This window comes from Phocoena sinus, chromosome 9 (genome assembly GCF_008692025.1).
Source record: "Phocoena sinus isolate mPhoSin1 chromosome 9, mPhoSin1.pri, whole genome shotgun sequence".
In the NCBI taxonomy this organism is placed as follows: Eukaryota; Metazoa; Chordata; class Mammalia; order Artiodactyla; family Phocoenidae; genus Phocoena; species Phocoena sinus.
Window position 1 is genome coordinate 45,323,404 of NC_045771.1, and position 19,389 is coordinate 45,342,792.

General features: G+C 40.5%; 1 protein-coding gene across 7 annotated transcripts in view; it reads left to right on the forward strand.

Annotated features, from left to right (window-relative positions):
- PDE1C (phosphodiesterase 1C) overlaps positions 1-19,389 on the forward strand; it is a 472,817-nt gene that overhangs the window by 398,555 nt on the left and 54,873 nt on the right. For all 7 annotated transcript variants that reach the window (XM_032643393.1, XM_032643388.1, XM_032643391.1 and 4 more), the window contains 3 exons: positions 5,717-5,798; positions 9,263-9,383; positions 11,439-11,614. In XM_032643393.1, the coding sequence (XP_032499284.1) occupies positions 5,717-5,798; positions 9,263-9,383; positions 11,439-11,614 (379 nt within the window). The remainder of the gene's footprint in view (positions 1-5,716; positions 5,799-9,262; positions 9,384-11,438; positions 11,615-19,389) is intronic.

Genomic DNA, 19,389 nt, shown 5'->3' on the forward strand with positions numbered 1-19,389 from the left:
ACTAACCTTTTCAGAGACACTTTGATTTGGGTGTGTCTTTTAAACACTGTATATAATTGAGGTTTTTCTATGAGTCACTCTAAGATTCTTTTATTATTTGAAACCAGCCATATTAACATCTATTGAAATGACAGGCATCTTTGCTCTTAGGTGCTGTCATATTTTATATTATGATTTCTGTTTTTGTGGCTTCTTTTTAAATCTTTCACTATATTGGTGGTACCTTCTGCTTTGTTATGTTTTTATTTCTTCTGATGACTTGAAAGTTTTATATTATGTTCTAGTGGCTAACGTGATAATGAAAACTTGACATCCTCTATTTATTTAGATAGTATCTATTGCCTCCCTGCAATAGTAAGCTTCTACGTCCTCTTACTGCTTCCCCAACACATCATTGTAACTTGCTTAATTCTTATAGTCTGTTCCTTTGTTATTTAAATAGAGCTCTATTCCTTTATATATCAGGTTTAAATGGTATATTTGCACCCCCATTTTTAATGCATAAGAAGGACAGCACTTATTCATAACTCCCAACACCTTTCCCATTTTCCTTTCGTAATATAACTAATTCCTTGTTACTGTTTGTTGGCTATATTATTTCTAAATTCTTAATATTTTCTAAGTGAGCATTCTTTCTCATGTACTGTATGCTGTTTACAAAAAACACACCCAAAACAGTGTGACCCAGAAAAGTGGAAAATAAACAAATTTGGCAAAGGCATAATTCTCCAGTTGTTCTTGTCCTGGCTCTACTCAGTGCTGGCACTTCGGCCATGGTTGATCCATTCATCTATTGGTTGGTCAAAGTTGTTCCTTGAGTGGTTTCTTCTAGAAGTGCTAAAAACCACATTTTTGTGTGTTTGCAAGTTTTTCTACTGCTGTTATATTTGGGTCACAGTTTGTCCGGGTAAGACATTTTTTTGAATCAAGCCTTCTTTCCCTGAGGTCTTTTTTAGATTTTGTTCAAATGTCTTCCACCTATGAATGTTGTTATGGGGAGGTTGGAGGCCATGCTAGAATTATTTCCACGTCTAGGTGATATATCTTTTTGCTTATGTGCCCTAAGGATAATTTCTTTACCTGTGAAGCCCGGTGACATTACTAGGATATATTTCAATAACGAGTGTTCTATAATAGCTTTTCTTGGGACCTGGCATGCTCTTTTTCTGTATAGATTCAAGTTACATTCATTAAATTTTTAATGATTTCCTTTTCCATTTGTTTTTGTTTCCTTCTTTAGGAAAATCAGTTATTCATATGTGGCCTCTCTTGTTTTTCTTCCATGTCTGTTATTTTCCTTTAAATCTTCTTTAATTCTCTGATCAGTGGTATTTTGTTCAGTCCTGAACTCCATGTCCCTTACTGTGTTTTTACCCAGAATAACTCTCCTTTGTTTGGCTTCCAACACAATCTTCATTTATATGATGGTTCTGTTTTTCTTTTCCATAGCTTCCCTGAGCTCTGCTAGCTCCTGGTTCCCTAAGCCCTGGTTCTTGATAATTTCAGGAGTTTCTTTCAGATCGTGGCAGTATGTTTGGTCATCACTTGGCGGCACTGTTTTTTCTGGTGAATGTTCCCTATCTGTTATTTTTATTTTTCTGTTCCTTTATTTATTTTTTTTCTTTTCATGTGAAGTAACTTTTAATAAGTTTTTTTTCCTGGTAGTGGTGATAGTGCTGCCTCCTCTTTCTCCCCCCCTCTTTCTCCCCCCTTCTTTCTCCTACCCCTCTTTCTCACCCCACTCTTTCTACCCCCTCTTTCTCCTCCCCCTCTTCTCATTCTCCTCCCTTCTTCCTTCTTCTTCTTCTTCATTTTATTATTATTTACCATCTTTGAGTGAAATGCATTATTTTTTGACCAACTACTTGCAGGAGATATGTGCCAGGGAGAAACTGGAACAGCAATATTCTAAGTTCCATGGTTTATTATAAGGCTTCTATGACATGGGGTGTGTGTGTGTGTGTGTGTGTGTGTGTGTGTGTGTGTGTGTGTGTGTTAGCCTTTACTTCTTCCTGGTCAAACAGTAGGCAACAGTTGTAGGACGGCTCACAGTTCAGTCTCTGTCATCCACCCACTCTCTTGCCATGCTTGTGTGTTTTCTCATTCAACATTTTCTTCTCTACTATTCCTTGGAGCTAAATAGGGTGCAGAGTAGCTCCTCACACCAGCGCTTACTGTCTCTCTGGTTTTCCCATGTAATGGATGTGGGGTACTTTTCCTGTCTGAGTGAACTTTGGAAACCTCTATTCTTCAAGCTTTATCTGAGATCTGCAGCCATAGGCCTCTTCTCTGGGCATCTTACCTCTCCCCTCCCAGATATGCACAGCATTTTGCAGCCGTTCCTCACGTAGTTTTGATTTGAGATTACAGATTTCTCCTAATATTCATTTGTGTTTCTTTTGTTTGTCATTCTCCTGTTTTGAGAAGATAATTTCTGAGAGGGAAGGGCAAAGATGTCTTTACTATACTTATCTTAAATCCAAAATCATAATAATTTTCTCATACCTCATATTTGTAACTTCTTCCTCTGGGAAAGAAGAATGTGTATTGCTGCATTTTGTTCAACTTGATGCTTTTGTTGCCTCCCCAATCAAATACCTTTTCTTCAGTCTACCTGGAAACACTCGCTTGAGATATCACCTAACAGTCTTTTGAAGCTCTTGCATTGAGAGATGCTGTCTGCCTTGTGAACTTCCAATACAAAAAGAACCTTTGTTTCTCTTAATTGGTTTGCTGCTTACAGATAGCTGCTGTAACAAACAAACACCCACATGTATAACAGTACACATAACATGGAATTTTATCACCCACTCATGTAAAGTACCGACAAGTGTTGCTTGATTGGCAGATGGTTTACAATAAGCAGTGATTTTAGATCCAGACTCTACCATCTACTTGGCTTCCATGGTGCTTATCTACATCAAGCAAGCAAAAGAAGGGAGGACATAGAAACATAGGCATAGGTGATTTTATAGGCCAGAACTGTGGTGGAAATACATCCCCTCTCCTCCTGTTTTATTATCTAGCACGAACCGGCACAGATTCTGGGCATCGTAGTCTAGCTACATGTGGACAGGAAATGGGGGGGGGGGGTTTGTGAACAACTAACTGCCTAATTGCTCTCCCAGCTTGCTTGTGATAAATGTCCAAGTGACCAAAGGAACTTGAGTGTTTCTAACCAAATTCATCTTTTCATTCATTCAGCTAACATTCCTTGTATTCCTTTTGTAGATTGATTCTGTGACCTTATCAGTCAGTTATCTTAACCCCTACCACAAGAATGATAGTTATTTATTTTTCGGCACTGTCCTGGAAGAAAAAAAAATGAGTTCCTTTAAAAAAAAATCCTTTGTGCTGACTGAGACTTCCCCCTTTTTGAAAATATTGACCTCTTTGACAAAGAGGAGGGTGTATGAATAATTCCACAAGGGCCAGTAGTTAAAGAGTTGTACAATATTTTATCAGTCAAGCTGGATTCGCCTGTAGAAGTACATTCTTCTGTATTACTTTCCGCATATTTTTTCCAATTTATAAATGTATCTGTCCTCCAGAGGGAATTCAGGGACCACTATCTTAAAATAGGTTTTTAGTAGTTGGTAGTAATAGTTAATTAAATCCAAAAGATGTAAGTGATGTGTGGATGTGGGTATGGACAAGTCCATGGGATAAGAAGTTGCTTAATATCATGTACTTTTTCAGTAATAAAATCCAAATTAATGCATACATCTTAATAGTCAAGTGGTTAGTGTTCTTCTAAGCCACACCCATTAAAATGCACCAACAAAACAACTTATATCCCTGCTTCATAAGGAATAAGAGTGGGTTTTATTTGTGTTAGCTGAGCTAGCCCACTGAACCAGCTACACAACAACAATTTATGTTATAAATACTCTTCTTTCTCGTCATACTGCCCAAGTAGAAATAGCTTTGGAGTAAGTTATTTTCATCATGCCACTTGAGAGATAGAGCAGCCCTCAGCAAGGCATACTCAGAAACAGAGGGACGATTGTGTCCCATGGGCTGTTCATACAGGAGAGAGTACAGAAGGAACTAAGCCACTTCAGGACTGTTCCTGAGACCCTTGGATGTCCCCAGCGCCCATTGTGACCCCCACTATTCAGCTTCCTCAGACGCCCATTCCTTTTCCTTCTTTTCAATAGATCTTAAATGTGCATGTGAACTAGCATCCTTTTTCTTTGGTAACATGCCTTAGAAAGAAAAAGCATTCAGTTTTTGAACTTTGTCGAATTAGGTTATTACTCTTTATTTACTATAGGTTCATTGGCGATATTTATTATAATCAGAGTGTAACAATTAGATGTAACAAGTTCACTAAAAGTTTCTCAGATCTTCACTTAGATGGTAGAAATATCTACTGGGAAACAATAATTGTTCTTTTAATGTATTTATATACATTTTGTCACTTAATCTTCATCGTTACTTGATGACATAGGGATTATTATCCCACATTTGAATTGAATGTGTGGGGCTTCCCTGGTGGTGCAGTGGTTAAGAATCTGCCTGCCAATGCAGGGGACATGGGTTCGAGCCCTGGTCCAGGAAGGTCCCACATACCGCGGAGCAACAAAGCCCGTGCACCACAACTACTGAGCCTGCACTCCAGAGCCCGCGAGCCATAACTGCTGAGCCCGTGCACCTAGAGCCTGTACTCCACAACAAAAGAAGCCACCGGAATGAGAACCCCGCGCACTGCACCGCACCGCATCGAAGTAGCCCCGCTCGCCACAACTAGAAAAAGCCGGTGTTCAGCAACGAAGACCCAACACAGCCAAATAAATAAATAAATAAATTTATTTTTTAAAAAACTGAAATGTGGAGAGGGAATATAAACTTCCTGTGATCACACAGGGGGCGAGAGCAAGGCCAGATTCAAGCCCAAGTCAGTAGCCACTAACCTGGGCAGATTCTTTTCTGTTAAATTGAATCAGCACAACTTTGCGGCTCGCAGAAGGGTGACACGTTTTCCCTTTTCTCTGGGTGTGTGACTGAAGTATTGCGCTCTGGTTCAGAATGGTTTTTAAAAATCATCTCCATCACTCTTTAGACTTTCCATAGCACTTGCTTATTATAGTCTTGTTTTTTGGTGAGATTGAGAACATATTGGCCAGAGAATCATGTTTTATTATTGTCTAACTTGATAAACACAAACAATTATTTATTTTGCTTCTTTTTCGTTCCACTTTTCATCATCACTGAGCCCTGCAGTGAAGACCCCAGAAGCACTTATTCCAGTTGTTTATGGCTTTAGGTAGCACTTGGAGAATGAGTCCAAATCAGTCCAATTAGAATTGGTGTCTTAGACACTCCCCACAACTGGGAGGGGTTTGCTGGCTCAAGAAAGGCCACAGGTCAGCACAGGGCAACTGGAGAACACACAAGAATTCTGACTGCTGTGCTGGCTCTAGGCCACAGGACACGTTGCTTTTCTTATTTTCCTTGGGGGACCTGTTGCTGTCTGGTGAGGCTTTCTATACAACAGCATGCACCTTTGCAGTTGGATGGAATGATTGGACCCCAGAGGGCTTCAGCCTCTTGGTGTCTTTTATGCAGAGGAGCAGGTCCCAAAAGGACATATTACATAATGTAATGGGAATAATTAAAGACCAGTGGCCTTTGTGGCAGCTGAAGTTGTGAAATAAAATCTGGGCAGCTCAGCCTGTTGTTGTTAATTTACTTTGACCTCCTGTTTTTCTAGGGTGATAGAGAAGCAGAGCTGGGGCTACCCTTTTCTCCTCTGTGTGACCGAAAGTCCACCATGGTTGCCCAGTCACAAGTAGGTACGTGTTTGCCAATCCGTTGGATGGAACGAGAAACCAGAAAGGAGTGTCTGGAAGTAAGCTCAGATGCTCCCAGTGATTCTTCAGCTGGGAACCTGGCTCCATTCTGCTTGCTGTGCTCATGGCTTTGGCTGGTTGGGCTGATGAAGCAGCTCTCCCCATCCTTCTCCCTGGAGTGTAGCTGGTTCCCAGGAAGATTAGACAGTGACACTCTGCTGTCTCCATCATTCCCTGCCAAGAGAAAAAGGGACCTTAACACTAAGGCAATGACAAGAATTAGTGGTGGGAAGCCCATTCTATTTCAGTCTCTCCATTCTGCATGTAATACCAGAAGTTTCCTCAGTGATGCTTCCTCTAGCCCTGTTTCCAGGACAGCACCATTTCCTGGATGACCCTACTTCCAGGAATGGCTCTTTTAAAATGTTTCCTTCCCCTTCCTCTTTCCTCCCTTCCTTCCTCCTCTCTCCCTCCCTCCCTCCTCCCTCCCTTCCTTCCTTCCTTAAAAAAAAATTTAGCACTTTTTTTTTTTTTTGGTAAAGATAACTTTTACACTGCTAATAACCATAATATATGGGCATTACAGAATTCTTCAGGTGTGAGGGAGGGTACCAGTGCCAAACATAAATTAAATGTCATCAGTGATCTCCACCTTGGAAGAGTCTGAAATCATTCAAAAAGTAAATTCAACAAAGATTTGTTGATTTTTTTCTACTTGTGTTTTGGGGACTTATTAATTTTTTTCATAATATATTGAGTTCCTTTTAGGTGTAGGGCACTGCTAGGCACTGTAACAGATATTATTAAAAAAACAAAGACAAATTATACATGGTGTCTGCTCCCAAAGACATTGAACCAGTATTGGGTGGTAGGCAAGAGATTGAGAAAACAAAATCTATTAGATTGTTACAATGCTAAGGTAGAGATTGTACATGGTACAATGAGATACAGAATAGAGTGTGTGAACATGACCCAGAAAGACTTGTTTAAAGGTAATATTTGAGTTGAGTCCTAGGAGATAAGTAGGCAGTGTCTAGGCAAATGGTGATATGTGTTAGAGGTGGATAGGGGTGGGTGGAAGGAAATTGCAGACAAGGATCGGCATATACTAAACAAGGAAATTTAAAACAGTATAGTATTGTCAGGGAATTAATGACAAATAGTTCCATTTGGCTGGAGCAATAGGTAGGGAGTAGGATGTGGTGAGCGACATGTTTGGAGAGAAAATCAGGTCCAGGTTAGGAATAGCGTGTGCTTATACTTTCCTGTAGGAAATGAGGGCACAGCTAAAGAATTTTAAGTAAGGTTAAAACTATATATAAATTGATATTTTAGAGTAAGAATCAGCAAACTATAGCCTGTGGGCCAAATCTGTCCAACTGCTTGGTCTTGTGAATAAAGATTTATTACAACACAGTTAAGCTCATTCATTTGCATACTGTCTATGGCTGCTTTTGCACTACAGTGGCAGAGTTAAGCAGTTGTATGACAAACTCCTTTATTTAGGTTTTGTATGTGGCCCACAAAACCTAAAATATTACTATCTGGCCCTTTACAGAAAAGGTTTGCCAATCCCTGCTTTAGAAAGATTCCTCTCTCAGTAGTATGGAGGATTAATTGGAGGGTTTTGAGTAAGACTAGAGACAAGGGCTCCAGCTGGTGTTTTCTGCAATGTTACAGGGAGGAGATGTTGAGTATCAGAACTAAGGCAATACAGGAGAGAGGTAGCATATAAAACATTAAGGATTCAGCTGGATGCAAGGCTAAGATAAAGGCAGCAATCTAGGTTGAGTGGTTGAGCCATGTCCTATTTACAGGGACTGGAGGGAAAGCTGATGAGTTTGTTTGGGTTTGCACATGTTGAATGAATTTAACTTGTGAGAAAAAAAAAGTGAAAATACTGTCATCAAACACTTCAATTTCAGCTTAAAATTATACTGCAATTAACTGCAATTCAAATTTGGCTATCAGTGTTTCTTTATCAGGACACTATTGGTATTTGCTTGGGACAATTCTTGTCTTGCCAATTACGTTACAGGATTTTTAGCATCCTTCACTGCTGGGCATTGAATGCCAGTATCACTTCCACCTCGGTCACTGTAAAAACCAAATAAGCATTTGTATGTTTCCAAACACTATATTTCCTTTGACTGGTATTTAGTTTCATGTGGCTGTGTAATGAGTTATCACCCTTAGTTCCAGATTCTGTATTTTCTCCTGATGTGTCACAGAACACTGGGGGTATTTTTGAACTGTTGAGACAGTCAGTCTAGCCCAGCATCAATTATCTCCCCAGCATGGTGATCTCTCAAAGGTATAGTTCCAGATCTGACCCTTCTCCTAGTTTCCAACCCTGTTTCTTCCAATTCTTTTGACCCTCTTCCATCTGGATAGGTCTCTGGTACCTCAAGTCAGCAAATCTAAGACCAAGCCCACCATCTTCCTCCCCAGTCACATTCTCCCCCATTGCCCCTGTTCTCTCTGCCTTCCTGTTGGAAGTCTCTGACAGATCCCACCTAGAGGCAGGACCACCTCCTGCTGTGCATGTATCTGTGCCTCCATCACACTCTCACCTTAAAATGGCACTGGATCTTGCCTTCCTTACCTTGCCTTTGAGCTATTGCAACAGCTTCTAAAATGAGTTTCCCAGCCTCAGCCCCTATTGTTCTCTCCCTTCCCATCCATCTTGCCAGATTAACATTCCCAAATAACATCAGAAAAAAATCTTATACAATGCTGCCCAGACATCTCAAGGGGCTCCTAGTGCCTATCTAAATCCTAACCTTTAGCCTGATACTTAAGAACCTCCCTCCTGAGCTGATAATGACCTGCCTCCCCAGGCTTTCCCTTTCTGACTTCAAAAGAATCCCTAAGCCCCAGTCATTCTCCAGACACATCCTGCGCTTTTCCCTATCTTTGTCACTTTGCTTATTTCACCCCCTGCATCTAGAATGAATACCCTTAAGGGCTCAGCTCAAACATCACAACCTCCATGATGCTGTTTGCAGCCTTCTCAGTGCAAGGGAAAATATCCTCCCTCCCTTACCTTCTCAGGAGCCTTTATTTGGGCTTCTCCTTTAGCCCTTTCCATTTTTGTGCTCATTTAATTCCTCCCATAACCTTCCTAGGGCAGGCAGGTTGTGTTACACATCTTAGTCTTTTATGCAGCACCTATTACATCGTTTTTTTACATAGTAGATGTTGAACTTGCATTTTTAAGCACTTTATTGAACTATCTCCTAAAAAGTTATAGGAAGGTTATGTAGGAGAAATGGAACTGACTCCTGATATTCAAAACAAGGAATATATTAAATGATTAAGACCAACCTATTCTCTCCTAATCTGATCTAGCGCTCCTATGAAGATGAATTTTAAAAGAAAGATACAACCCATCAGTTGGCATGGGAACATATGGAAAGGCCCAAGTTAATATGCAGTTCCTCTGAAGTTTTGCTGTTTCTCTTCAGGCTTCATTGATTTCATTGTGGAACCCACCTTCACTGTGCTCACGGACATGACAGAAAAGATCTTGAGTCCACTAATTGATGAAACCTCTCAAACTGGTGGGACAGGACAGAGGCGTTCAAGGTCAGTGCTGAATCTTGAAAGCTGGGGGTCAGGGTGGCCTGTCTATGGGGATAGACTTCTTCTGGAAGGGATGGGGGTGGTACTTCATAATTATGTTCATCCTACCTCCTCCTTATAAAAGATAAAAGGAGGGGCTTCCCTGGTGGCGCAGTGGTTGAGAGTCCGCCTGCCGATGCAGGGGACGCGGGTTCGTGCCCCGGTCCGGGAAGATCCCACATACCGCGGAGCGGCTGGGCCCGTGAACCATGGCCGCTGGGCCTGCGCGTCCGGAGCCTGTGCTCTGCAACGGGAGAGGCCACAACAGTGAGAGGCCCGCGTACCGCAAAAAAAAAAAAAAAAAGATAAAAGGAGGACTCAAAGTTGTACTCTCTGTACTCTCCAGGCTGGCCTGTAAGGGGATGACCAGGGACTAGGTGATGGCCAGCAGGTTCCCAGTACCAACCCCCCACCCCGCATTCTCTCTTTTGGCGGCTTTGCTCTCAACAGCATCAGTCACTGCACTTCACCTGCTGTGCCCAGAGGGTCCTTGCTCCCCATACTCCAAAAGGAAAGTACCACTGATCAGAGTTATCACAAGAAATGAAACTGACTTTCATTTCTAGGTTCAGGAAGAAAACAGAAAAAACCTGAAATTTTAAATCACCGTCTGCCACAACTTCACTATATTGAGGGTAGTCTAGTAGTCAAAGGGCACAGCCTCTGGAGTCACAATCCTGGCTTAAACATCCTGACTCCATTCCTTATTAGCTGTGCCATCTCAGGCAAGTTGCCTCAGTTTCCCCATCTGAGAAAGCATGGATTCTACTCATAGGTTACTGGGAGGATTAAATGAATTATTTAATCTCCGTAAAGCCCTTATAACAGGGTCCAGCACAGGGGAAGTGTCAGCTACAATAAAGCTAATGCTCGGTCTTTACTAGTCGTATTACCAGTAGTACAACTCTCGCCTCCTCGTCCATGCAAAACCTTGGGCTTTGTCATAAAGGAGAGAAATGTAATGAAGAAAAAGAAGAAAAGAGCAAGAGAAGGAGTAAATAAGAGGAAGAAAGGCAAGAAGACTATTAGGACAGTGGGACCCCAGGGATGCTTAAGATGGAGGGACCCAGTCAAGGCTGCTAACAAGGAGGACAGAAGCCCCCTGCCCGAGTCCCACAGCTCCACAGCTCTGCCGGCCCTGGGCTGAGACCTGCCCTACTTATCTAGTCAGTCTTGGTTGTCATTCAGTGGATTTGCATTTGTGTCAGTCACTACTGTAGCTCCTTGGAAGTGTGTGATACTTTAAAGTCTCCCAGAAGGATGGCACTTTCTATATTATAATGTTATATATATTATTGTATTCCCTATGTTCAAAGCTTAAAATGATACCATCTTTAAAAAGGTCTCCTTCATGACCGATCTCCCACAATCTCCATGCTGTCTGTGCCTCTCCACCTTCCCCAGGAACATAAGGAAATCACCTTACTCTGGCCTTGGGGATCCTGAGATCAGAGGATCTTGACTTCAGGGGGAGGGAGAGCTGGAAAGAAAGAGGACCAAGTGACTGGGTAACTTGGAAAAGTGGTCAGTGTGGAGGCAGGTGGGTGAACTGTGGAACCAAGTAGAAGTCAAGTTTAAATGCATTGATTTCCGAAAGTCAAAGGCAGAGAATTCTTGTGTGGGGAACCTAGTCATATGGAAAAAGAACATCTGAACTATGGGGACTGTGGGGACGATCAATAGTCATGAGGCTGAAATCTTGGGGTTTTGTTTTCCTACTGAATATGGAGACTTTCCCAGCTGTTGAATATGGAAAATAGGAATTACAAAGCTCAGGCCCCAGGAATTTCACACAGTGAAATTGAGTGTTAACCACTCTTCTCATAGGCTTGTTTATCGGCACACATTTTCCAAACACTAACCCTCCTCTTCCGTATGTTGTGGGGTTTTTTTTGAATTTTATTTTATTTACTTTTTTATACAGCAGGTTCTTATTAGTTATCTATTTTATACACATTAGTGTATGTATGTCAATCCCAATCTCCCAATTCTTCCGTATGGTTTTTTTTTGTCCTCCAGTTTGAACAACATCAGTTCGGCAGATGCAAAGCGATCAGGTGTCAAGAGCTCTGGCTCAGAAGGAAGTGCCCCAATCAACAATTCGGTCATCCCTGTTGACTATAAGAGTTTTAAAGCCACTTGGACTGAGGTGGTGCACGTCAATCGGGAGAGATGGAGGGCCAAGGTGCCCAAAGGTAACGTGCTGCTGGGGAATATTATCCAAACCACTCAGACCCGCTTACAAAGCAAGGCACTGCCACCCCTGACTTATAGGTGTTGCAAATGAAGCACAAACTCAGGATATAAATTCAAATCGCTGAACGTTAGGATCGACCATCTTTTGATCTTCATTATATCGAACACTCAGTGCACGAGAGAATGAGGCTGACCACCAAGCTTCCCGACAGCGTGACCTTTGTGCTATATGACCAGACTCTCCTCGAAATGAAGATTCTACAGAGAGTGGGTGTTGCTATTTCTTGGTTTCTGCTAGGCCATTTTGTCATTCTTATTTCATTTCATGCGGCACGTTTGTGAGGCCTTTATTCCTTCTTTTATCTAAATGAAGCCTAGCCAGTAGCCACTTCGGCCATTATGTTGGGATAGAAGGGGCTTTAATCTCCTTACATGCACTTTTATCTCTCATGTTCTCAATTTCCCTTCAGCCATTACTCAGGCTAACCTTCTAAGATGAAGGTAATGTGCAGGTTAACAGAAATTTGAAGACAGAAAAGTCATCACTCTTGATACTAGAAACAAACAAACAAAAAAGCCCTGAAATCTGTTTTTCTGAAAGCTGAAATTCATTTGCTCATATGCATGTTTGTGTTTATTGAGCACGTGCTACGTGATTCGTACCTACTGCATGCTCATGCTATAGTCTAGGTAGGCACGCATCCCTGAGGTAAGTCTTAGGAAGCTGTGATGCTTGATTCCAGAGAGGGCACAGACGTGGATGGCTCTAGAGCCCAGCAAGGAGACTCATCTCAGTGGGGTGCGTGGAGGTGAGCCTTCAATAACAGTCAGTTTTCGCCAACATCTTATTGAATGCCTCCCGTATGCCAGGCTCTGTACTCTGTGTTATTCACAGAGGTGAATAACAGACATCCTTGTCCTGAAAGCTCACGGTCTCCTGGGTGGGGTGGGGAGGCATTTGTACAGAGTTTCTTTCAAAGTAAGAATGGGAGTTCAGTTGAAGCTTTGCACTCATCGCCAGCACCTACTGGCCCCGAGCCCCAGACACTCATTATAGGCAAGGAAAGTTTTATCTCCAGTCACAGCATCGCACATTTTTATCCACCCAGTGTCTGCACAAGTGAGAAGAAGAGTAGGAGTAGACAGGCACAGCACATTCTGGCAGTCTTGGTCCTCACACATTGGGGGCAGGGGGCTGCTTCTAGTGTGGAAGAGATGAGACCTCACTGCTGGAATTATTCAAAGGCCAGCACTGTGTCCTGTCCAAGTGGCTGTTCAGTTCAGGTGGGGCAAAGGGTTTATCTTTACGACTCTTTTAAGGCATAATTGGGCCCTTATCATTTGGGGACAGAGGTTGCATCCTGAGCTCTGGAGGGAGCCAACGCCTCTTTCATATTTTAGGTGTGGCCTCTCACAGTCTATTCAGATGCTTTAAACATTGAAATCCTCCCTGTTGGCAGGCACTGCAAGCAGCAATGGTAGCTACTGCATCATTTCAAAGAAGCATTCGTTTTTTTTTGCAGTACGCTGGCCTCTCACTGCTGTGGCCTCTCCCGTTGCGGAGCACAGGCTCCGGACGCGCAGGCTCAGCGGCCATGGCTCACAGGCCCAGCCACTCCGTGGCATGTGGGATCTTCCCGGACCGGAGCACGAACCCGTGTCCCCTGCATCAGCAGGCGGACTCCCAACCACTGCGCCACCAGGGAAGCCCCCAAAGAAGCACTCTCTTATAATCAATTACACTCATTACACTTGAAAATTCAGTTCCTGACAGCACGCCATTGAAAGTGGTACTTCAAAATAATTTGTTTGCAATTATGTGGCTTACTAAAATTACCTTCTGAAACTAATCACCTGGGGGAGCATTAGACGGTTTTTTTTCTAGGAGAAAATTGGCCCTTTAAAAAGAACAGGTAAATAAGCACTAATAGTTTTTAAATATGTGAGGTATGCTGATAGAGATAGTCTTAAGCTAACCTGTCCCTAACCTTGGTTGGGGTGCTTGAGAAGGCATCTTGTAGCTAGGATTTGAAGGATGCCTGGGGTTGAGCCATGAATTTGGAAAGGGAGAACAAGGGAAAAGGGGTAGACAAAGGCACACATATATTTCGTGGGAGGATAGTTTGGGTATCAAAGCAAAAGTTGGGAAAAGAGAGAGTTGAATCCCTACTTGCCCTGTGCTCTTTGGCAAATTCAGGCAGAGTCTTTGAGAAAAATTCCCTTTGGGGGATGATACTAGACATCGCAGAGTTGATGAAAAGAACAGAAAGACATAAGTAAAGCACTGAGAACAGAGCCTGCACATGGTAAGTGCCTGATAAGTAGTAGCTGTTATTTTGAAAAACTGAAAAAGAAAGTTAGAAGTTTGAATGCAAAGTTAAGAAGGTGGTGGTCAAAATGCCCACCTATAATTAATATTTTATAACATTTTCAGCTTCCCATTAATGCCGTTGGCTGGTTGGCTGGTGTCAAGAAATTCAGTTTGCATCTGTTTTTCCATTGGTGGTTGGTTTGTGCTATACTATTCCAGGCTGTTTTGCTCATGGTTCTTTTTTACCAGAAAACCCCGATTTCAGCAAAGGCTGCCCTGCATGGGGCACTTGAATATATGTTATTATTAAATTGATCAGAAATGGAATTGGATCTAAAGTCTTAGTTTTATTAATCAAACTGATTTACAAAGCTAGCTAGGCCAGAACGCATAGTTGTTAGGAAAAATTGAATCAGTGTTTTTTTTACAGCTCTTAGGGCTGAAAATCATTATTCCCAAACAAAGATATGTAGGTGTAACAATTTCCAAGTCTGATAAATATTGATCAGTTTCCATTCAGGATTTCATACTTTTTAAACATTTTTTTCTGGCGTAAGAATAGTAGGTGTTTAGGTTACCATGCTGAAATATAAACAAAATATATAAAGAAGAAAATAAAAATCACTCATAACCTCTCCAGCCAAATATAACTACTGTTGAAATTCTGATATAATTCTTTTTAATTCGATTTTCAATGCATATTTATAAGTAAAAATTTCCCCTTAAGTTGAGATTATAGTGTATGTAATATAGTATTTTCCTTCTCTATTTCTGTTTTGAAGATTTTATTCTGATACTGAATATTCTTAGAAAATATGATGTAAATGGCTACATTGTTTGGAATACCATAGTTGAACCATTTCTCTGTTACTGAGCATTTTGGTTTCTAGTTCTTCATTATTGTCTATAACACGGTTATGAACATACAAGTTCAGCAGTCTTTGAGCCTACATCTGATTATTTAGGGTAAATTTCTAAATATGGAATTCCTCTGTCAAAGTAGATGAAAAATTCTAAAGCTCTTGATGTATATCATCAAATTTCTTTCAGGAAAGTTTTTTTTTTAAACCGTGTTCTCTTTCAGTGGAAGTGTAGTGAGAGTGCCATTTCCCTATATTTTCCCCCTTTATTTTTCTCATTGGGATGTTTATATTTTTATTACTAATTAATAATAACTTTTTATATATTAAGAATAGTAACTCTTCAGTTGACAGACTGTCTTGCAGTTTCTGCCCTACCTCTGTCCAGTTAGTTTGTCATATATTATACCTTTTAACTTTGTTTGTTTTTTAAAAATATATCCTATTTTTATTTTACTACAGATTATCTTCATATTTTTATTGAATTATGTCTCTATCAAGGTAAATATGAAATAGTATATAATGATACTCCTTTGCAAGTGCTGAGAAGTTTATTGAGTTTTTAAAATTTTCCTCCATTGTCACTCAGTTTTTATTGAAACAATAAAAGATTTTCAACCTAGGTGATTGTAAGTAAATTGCTATTTTACAATTAACTTATTCTTTAATATTATTTTAAATATTTGCATCAAGTTTTATACCTAGCTTAACAATTATTTTTATTTAACACTATGATGTACTAGTTTTACTGTACATCATTAACATATTTTCCTCATTCTGAGGTTTTTTTTCTTTTCTTTTTTTTTTTTTTTTGCCCACGCTGCGTGGCTTGCAGAGTCTTAGTTCCCCAACCAGAGATTGAACCTGCTCCCTCTGCAGTGAAAGTGCAGAGTCCTAACCACTGGACTGCCAGGGAATTCCCTCATTCTGAGTTTTTAATGTTGATTGAATTTTTCTCTCAGCTAAAGCACTTTTGCTAAAATTTTTAGAAAGGTCCAGTGGGAACATCTTCTGAGTCCTGAATTGTCTGGGAGTACCTTCCTGTTGTTCTTGTATATAATCAAAAGTTGACTACTCAGAATTCACAGTGTCTTGGTTGTCTTTATTAAGTTAGATTCTCTCCTTTTCTTTCTTTCTCTCTCTGTTTGTAGGTGGTTTAGGTAGGCATTTCAGAGAATTATATTAAGGAATACTTAGCCCAATATCATTTTTAACCATCATTATTCAGAAAGGCAAATGAAATGAAGAAATCAATGTATTTCTCCAAGACTGCACAGACATTCAGTGTAGGATAGAACCAGCTCTCAGGAGGAATGTAATTTATAGATCATGAGGGCTGTGCTCTACCTTAAGTCTTTAGCTCCTTGCTTTTGGACATTTTCATAATGATCACATCACTACAGATGGCGTGAAATGGAAAGCAGAAGGAAATGAGATTGAACTACAGTGTTTGCTTTCTACTAGTCTAGGAGCCTAGGAGTTCCATGGATGTTAAATCTAAAACCTGAAAAGTTCATTCTTTGTATATATGTCATCTCTGGAACTGTTACCATCTACAAATTAATTGTTCTATCACCTACTTTGTCTCATAGTAGGAAAGATTTTATGTATATTAATATTTCACCTTGAAAATATAAGGAGATTGGATTACAGTAGAACAGATGTTCCTTCTGTCAATTTATTTTCTCTTTTCTTATTTATGTGTTTGCTTGTTTTTGTCTACTTATTTTGAGTAGTAGCACTGGATGCTGATGGCTGATCACACTAATATCAGATATTTCAGAGATACAAAGAAGAGATAGGAGTAGAGTAGAGAAATTGTAGAACATTTCAGAGCCATCCATTGGAACGTGACTGCTGCAGAGAAAGGAATCATGTCGGATCTGATTATGATGTCATAAGAGCTACCATTCACTAATTTAAACATTAATTGCCTACTGTCAACTGTAGTTGAGCCCAAACAGACTTGTTTCTGAAATGTACCCCCTGGTTTTTGGGGGGGGGGTTTGCTAGATTTTCCATAGAAAATTGGTCTGACTCAGTTGTCAAATGAATTTTTCTTGCTTAGATAATATGTTGCACTCTTGTAGCAAAGCAGAATTTAATACCTTCAGCTTTCATCAAAATTACTTTTAACTTGGGGATATTTTGAATGTTGAAAGTTTGCAGTAGATTCAGTGGGGATTCTGTGAGAGGATTATACATTATTTTACCTGATATCTGAGTATAACTGAATTCTCTTCCCCCTTGGCCCTCTTTCCCTCTCTGTGTAGTAAGTACAGTCATCTTTTTACTTACCTATAGTCAAATACAGTCAAATGGCTAATTTTTTTCAGGATAGGACTTTAGGGTGTGTATAGTTCCTGTATTTTATACTGGTCTGGATTGCTGATGATGGAATATGAGTCAGGTTCATTGGCAGATAGGGTGAATCACACCCTCTGTGTACATTTCATTTAGTCAACAAATACTCCATGAGCATCTGCTAGGTGCCAGGCGTTATACCAAGCACTGGGAATTCAGTGATGGAGATGACATTTGACCTTTGTCCTCGGGGCATTACAGAAGGATAAGAGGAAGTCTGGACGAACATTCTAGGGAGCCTTCTGTGGGCCTGCAGCCTACTTGAGAATGCCATCTCCCTATCTTCTGCAAGGGCATTCTTTTACTCTTTAGTTGTACCTTTCTGTAGGAGTCAGAAGACATATTATACTATATATGCACATAATTATGCAGTTTTGTTAAGAAACTTTTCCTTACCTCTTCACTGTAAATTATAAATACATCCTGTTGGGAAGTAGAATATCATGAAATATTGAATGGCAAACATTTAAAATTTAAATCAGTGCTTATCAATCCTTATTGCATGTTAGACTCATCTGGAGAGCATTAAAAATATCCTATTTTTGCCTCTCTCCCTCCAGAGTCTGATTTAATTTGTCAGGGGTGAGGCCAGGGTATTGGTTTGGATAGGTGGTTGGATGAATCAATAAAAGGATGAATGAAAACTTCATAAAATATTAAGGAGGACATCTGAGCCAGGCAAATGTAAGGGCAGGAAGAGTAAAATGAAGCCAGAGGTCATAGACATGCACAAAATACAACACCATAAAGCCCGGCGAACGTGTGAACCTGGAACCAAATCTGGGTTTTGTGCTCTTTAGCAGCTGAAACAAAGGGAAACGTGATCACATGCATAACCACTCTGGTGCCCATTAGATTAAAATTTCACCTGTCATCTATGAAAGCCAGCTGTTTTCAGGACCAGGGCTAACCAAGGGAAGTAAAGAAGACCCCTGGTAATAAGGTGTGGGGCATTTGTAACACATCTAGAGAAAAAAATGCAATAATGCTTTTCATAGTGGAGGTTGGAAGCCCTTTTGAGTGAATAGAATGCTAGACAGTGAGTCTGTAGACCTTAAGGGAGGATTGGTTTCTGTTAGGTGCTTTCTGTTGGTCTCTGTAGGTTACTTCCTACAATCCAGCTCCACTTCATTGCCTCCAAGCCTCTGCATGATCTCAACCTTGCATGTCCTTGGTCACTTGATCACATCATCTGTCACTAACCCCTTACTAAATTTGCTTTAGCCATACTGGCGAACTCATTGTCCCTGGAACATACCAAGCTCAGTCCAGTCTTACGGCCTTACACTTTTTATTTCCTCCACCTGGAATGCTCTCTTTTCTTGATTATTGCATGGTCAGCAATTCATCATTCAAGATTTGGTCAAATGTCACCTACTTCACCTCCTTACTTAATGCCACCTCCTTCCCTTATGCTGATCGCGTTCCATCATATTACTCTGCTTTACTTTTTTGTAAAACTCTTTTCACCATCTGAAATTATCCTAGTGATTTGTGTGCTTAATTATGGTATTTTCTACTCTATAAGTCTTCTTGCTTCCTGCTGTATTACCAGTGCCTAAAACAGTACTTGACACTGTAGCGGCTCAATAAATATTAGTTGAATGAATGTATCCATTTTTTCATGAATCCTTGACCATAGGCAATTGCACTATGTTTTTGATTAAACACAGAGCCAGACCCTTTCACAGTCAACCAAATTGGAAATAAGGCTGACATCCTCTCATTAAAGAGGAAGACACAGACCAGCATCCCTGGCCAAACTAAAGGCCACCTCTCACCCTGTGGACAGTTTGAAGACCATGTTTTTTTGTGAGGCCCAATTACCCTCCTCCTACTTTTAAATTCACAGACAGTGGCCTGCAACAGTATTATTCTAGTGGTGGTTATTTTCCCTGTATTTTGGTTTTGTAATCAGTTTTTTTATGTTTAAACTCCAGTTCCTAAGCAAATCTACATGAAACTTCAGTTTTTACTGGGCTGTGGGAGAGCTTTGTAATGTCTCTGAGCCTCAATTCCACGTTTGTAAAATAGGGTTACAATGATAGTAGCTGCCATACGAGGTTGAGAATGAGAGGAGGTAATCCTTGGAAAGCACTTAGTATAATACCTGGCATAGAGGACACACTCAAGAGAACTTATTGATGGTAATATTAATATTAATAATGCCAATTACAGTATCGGTTTATTAATTATTATTATCCTTATTATTACTTTCTCCCCATCCCCTTCTTCTAAC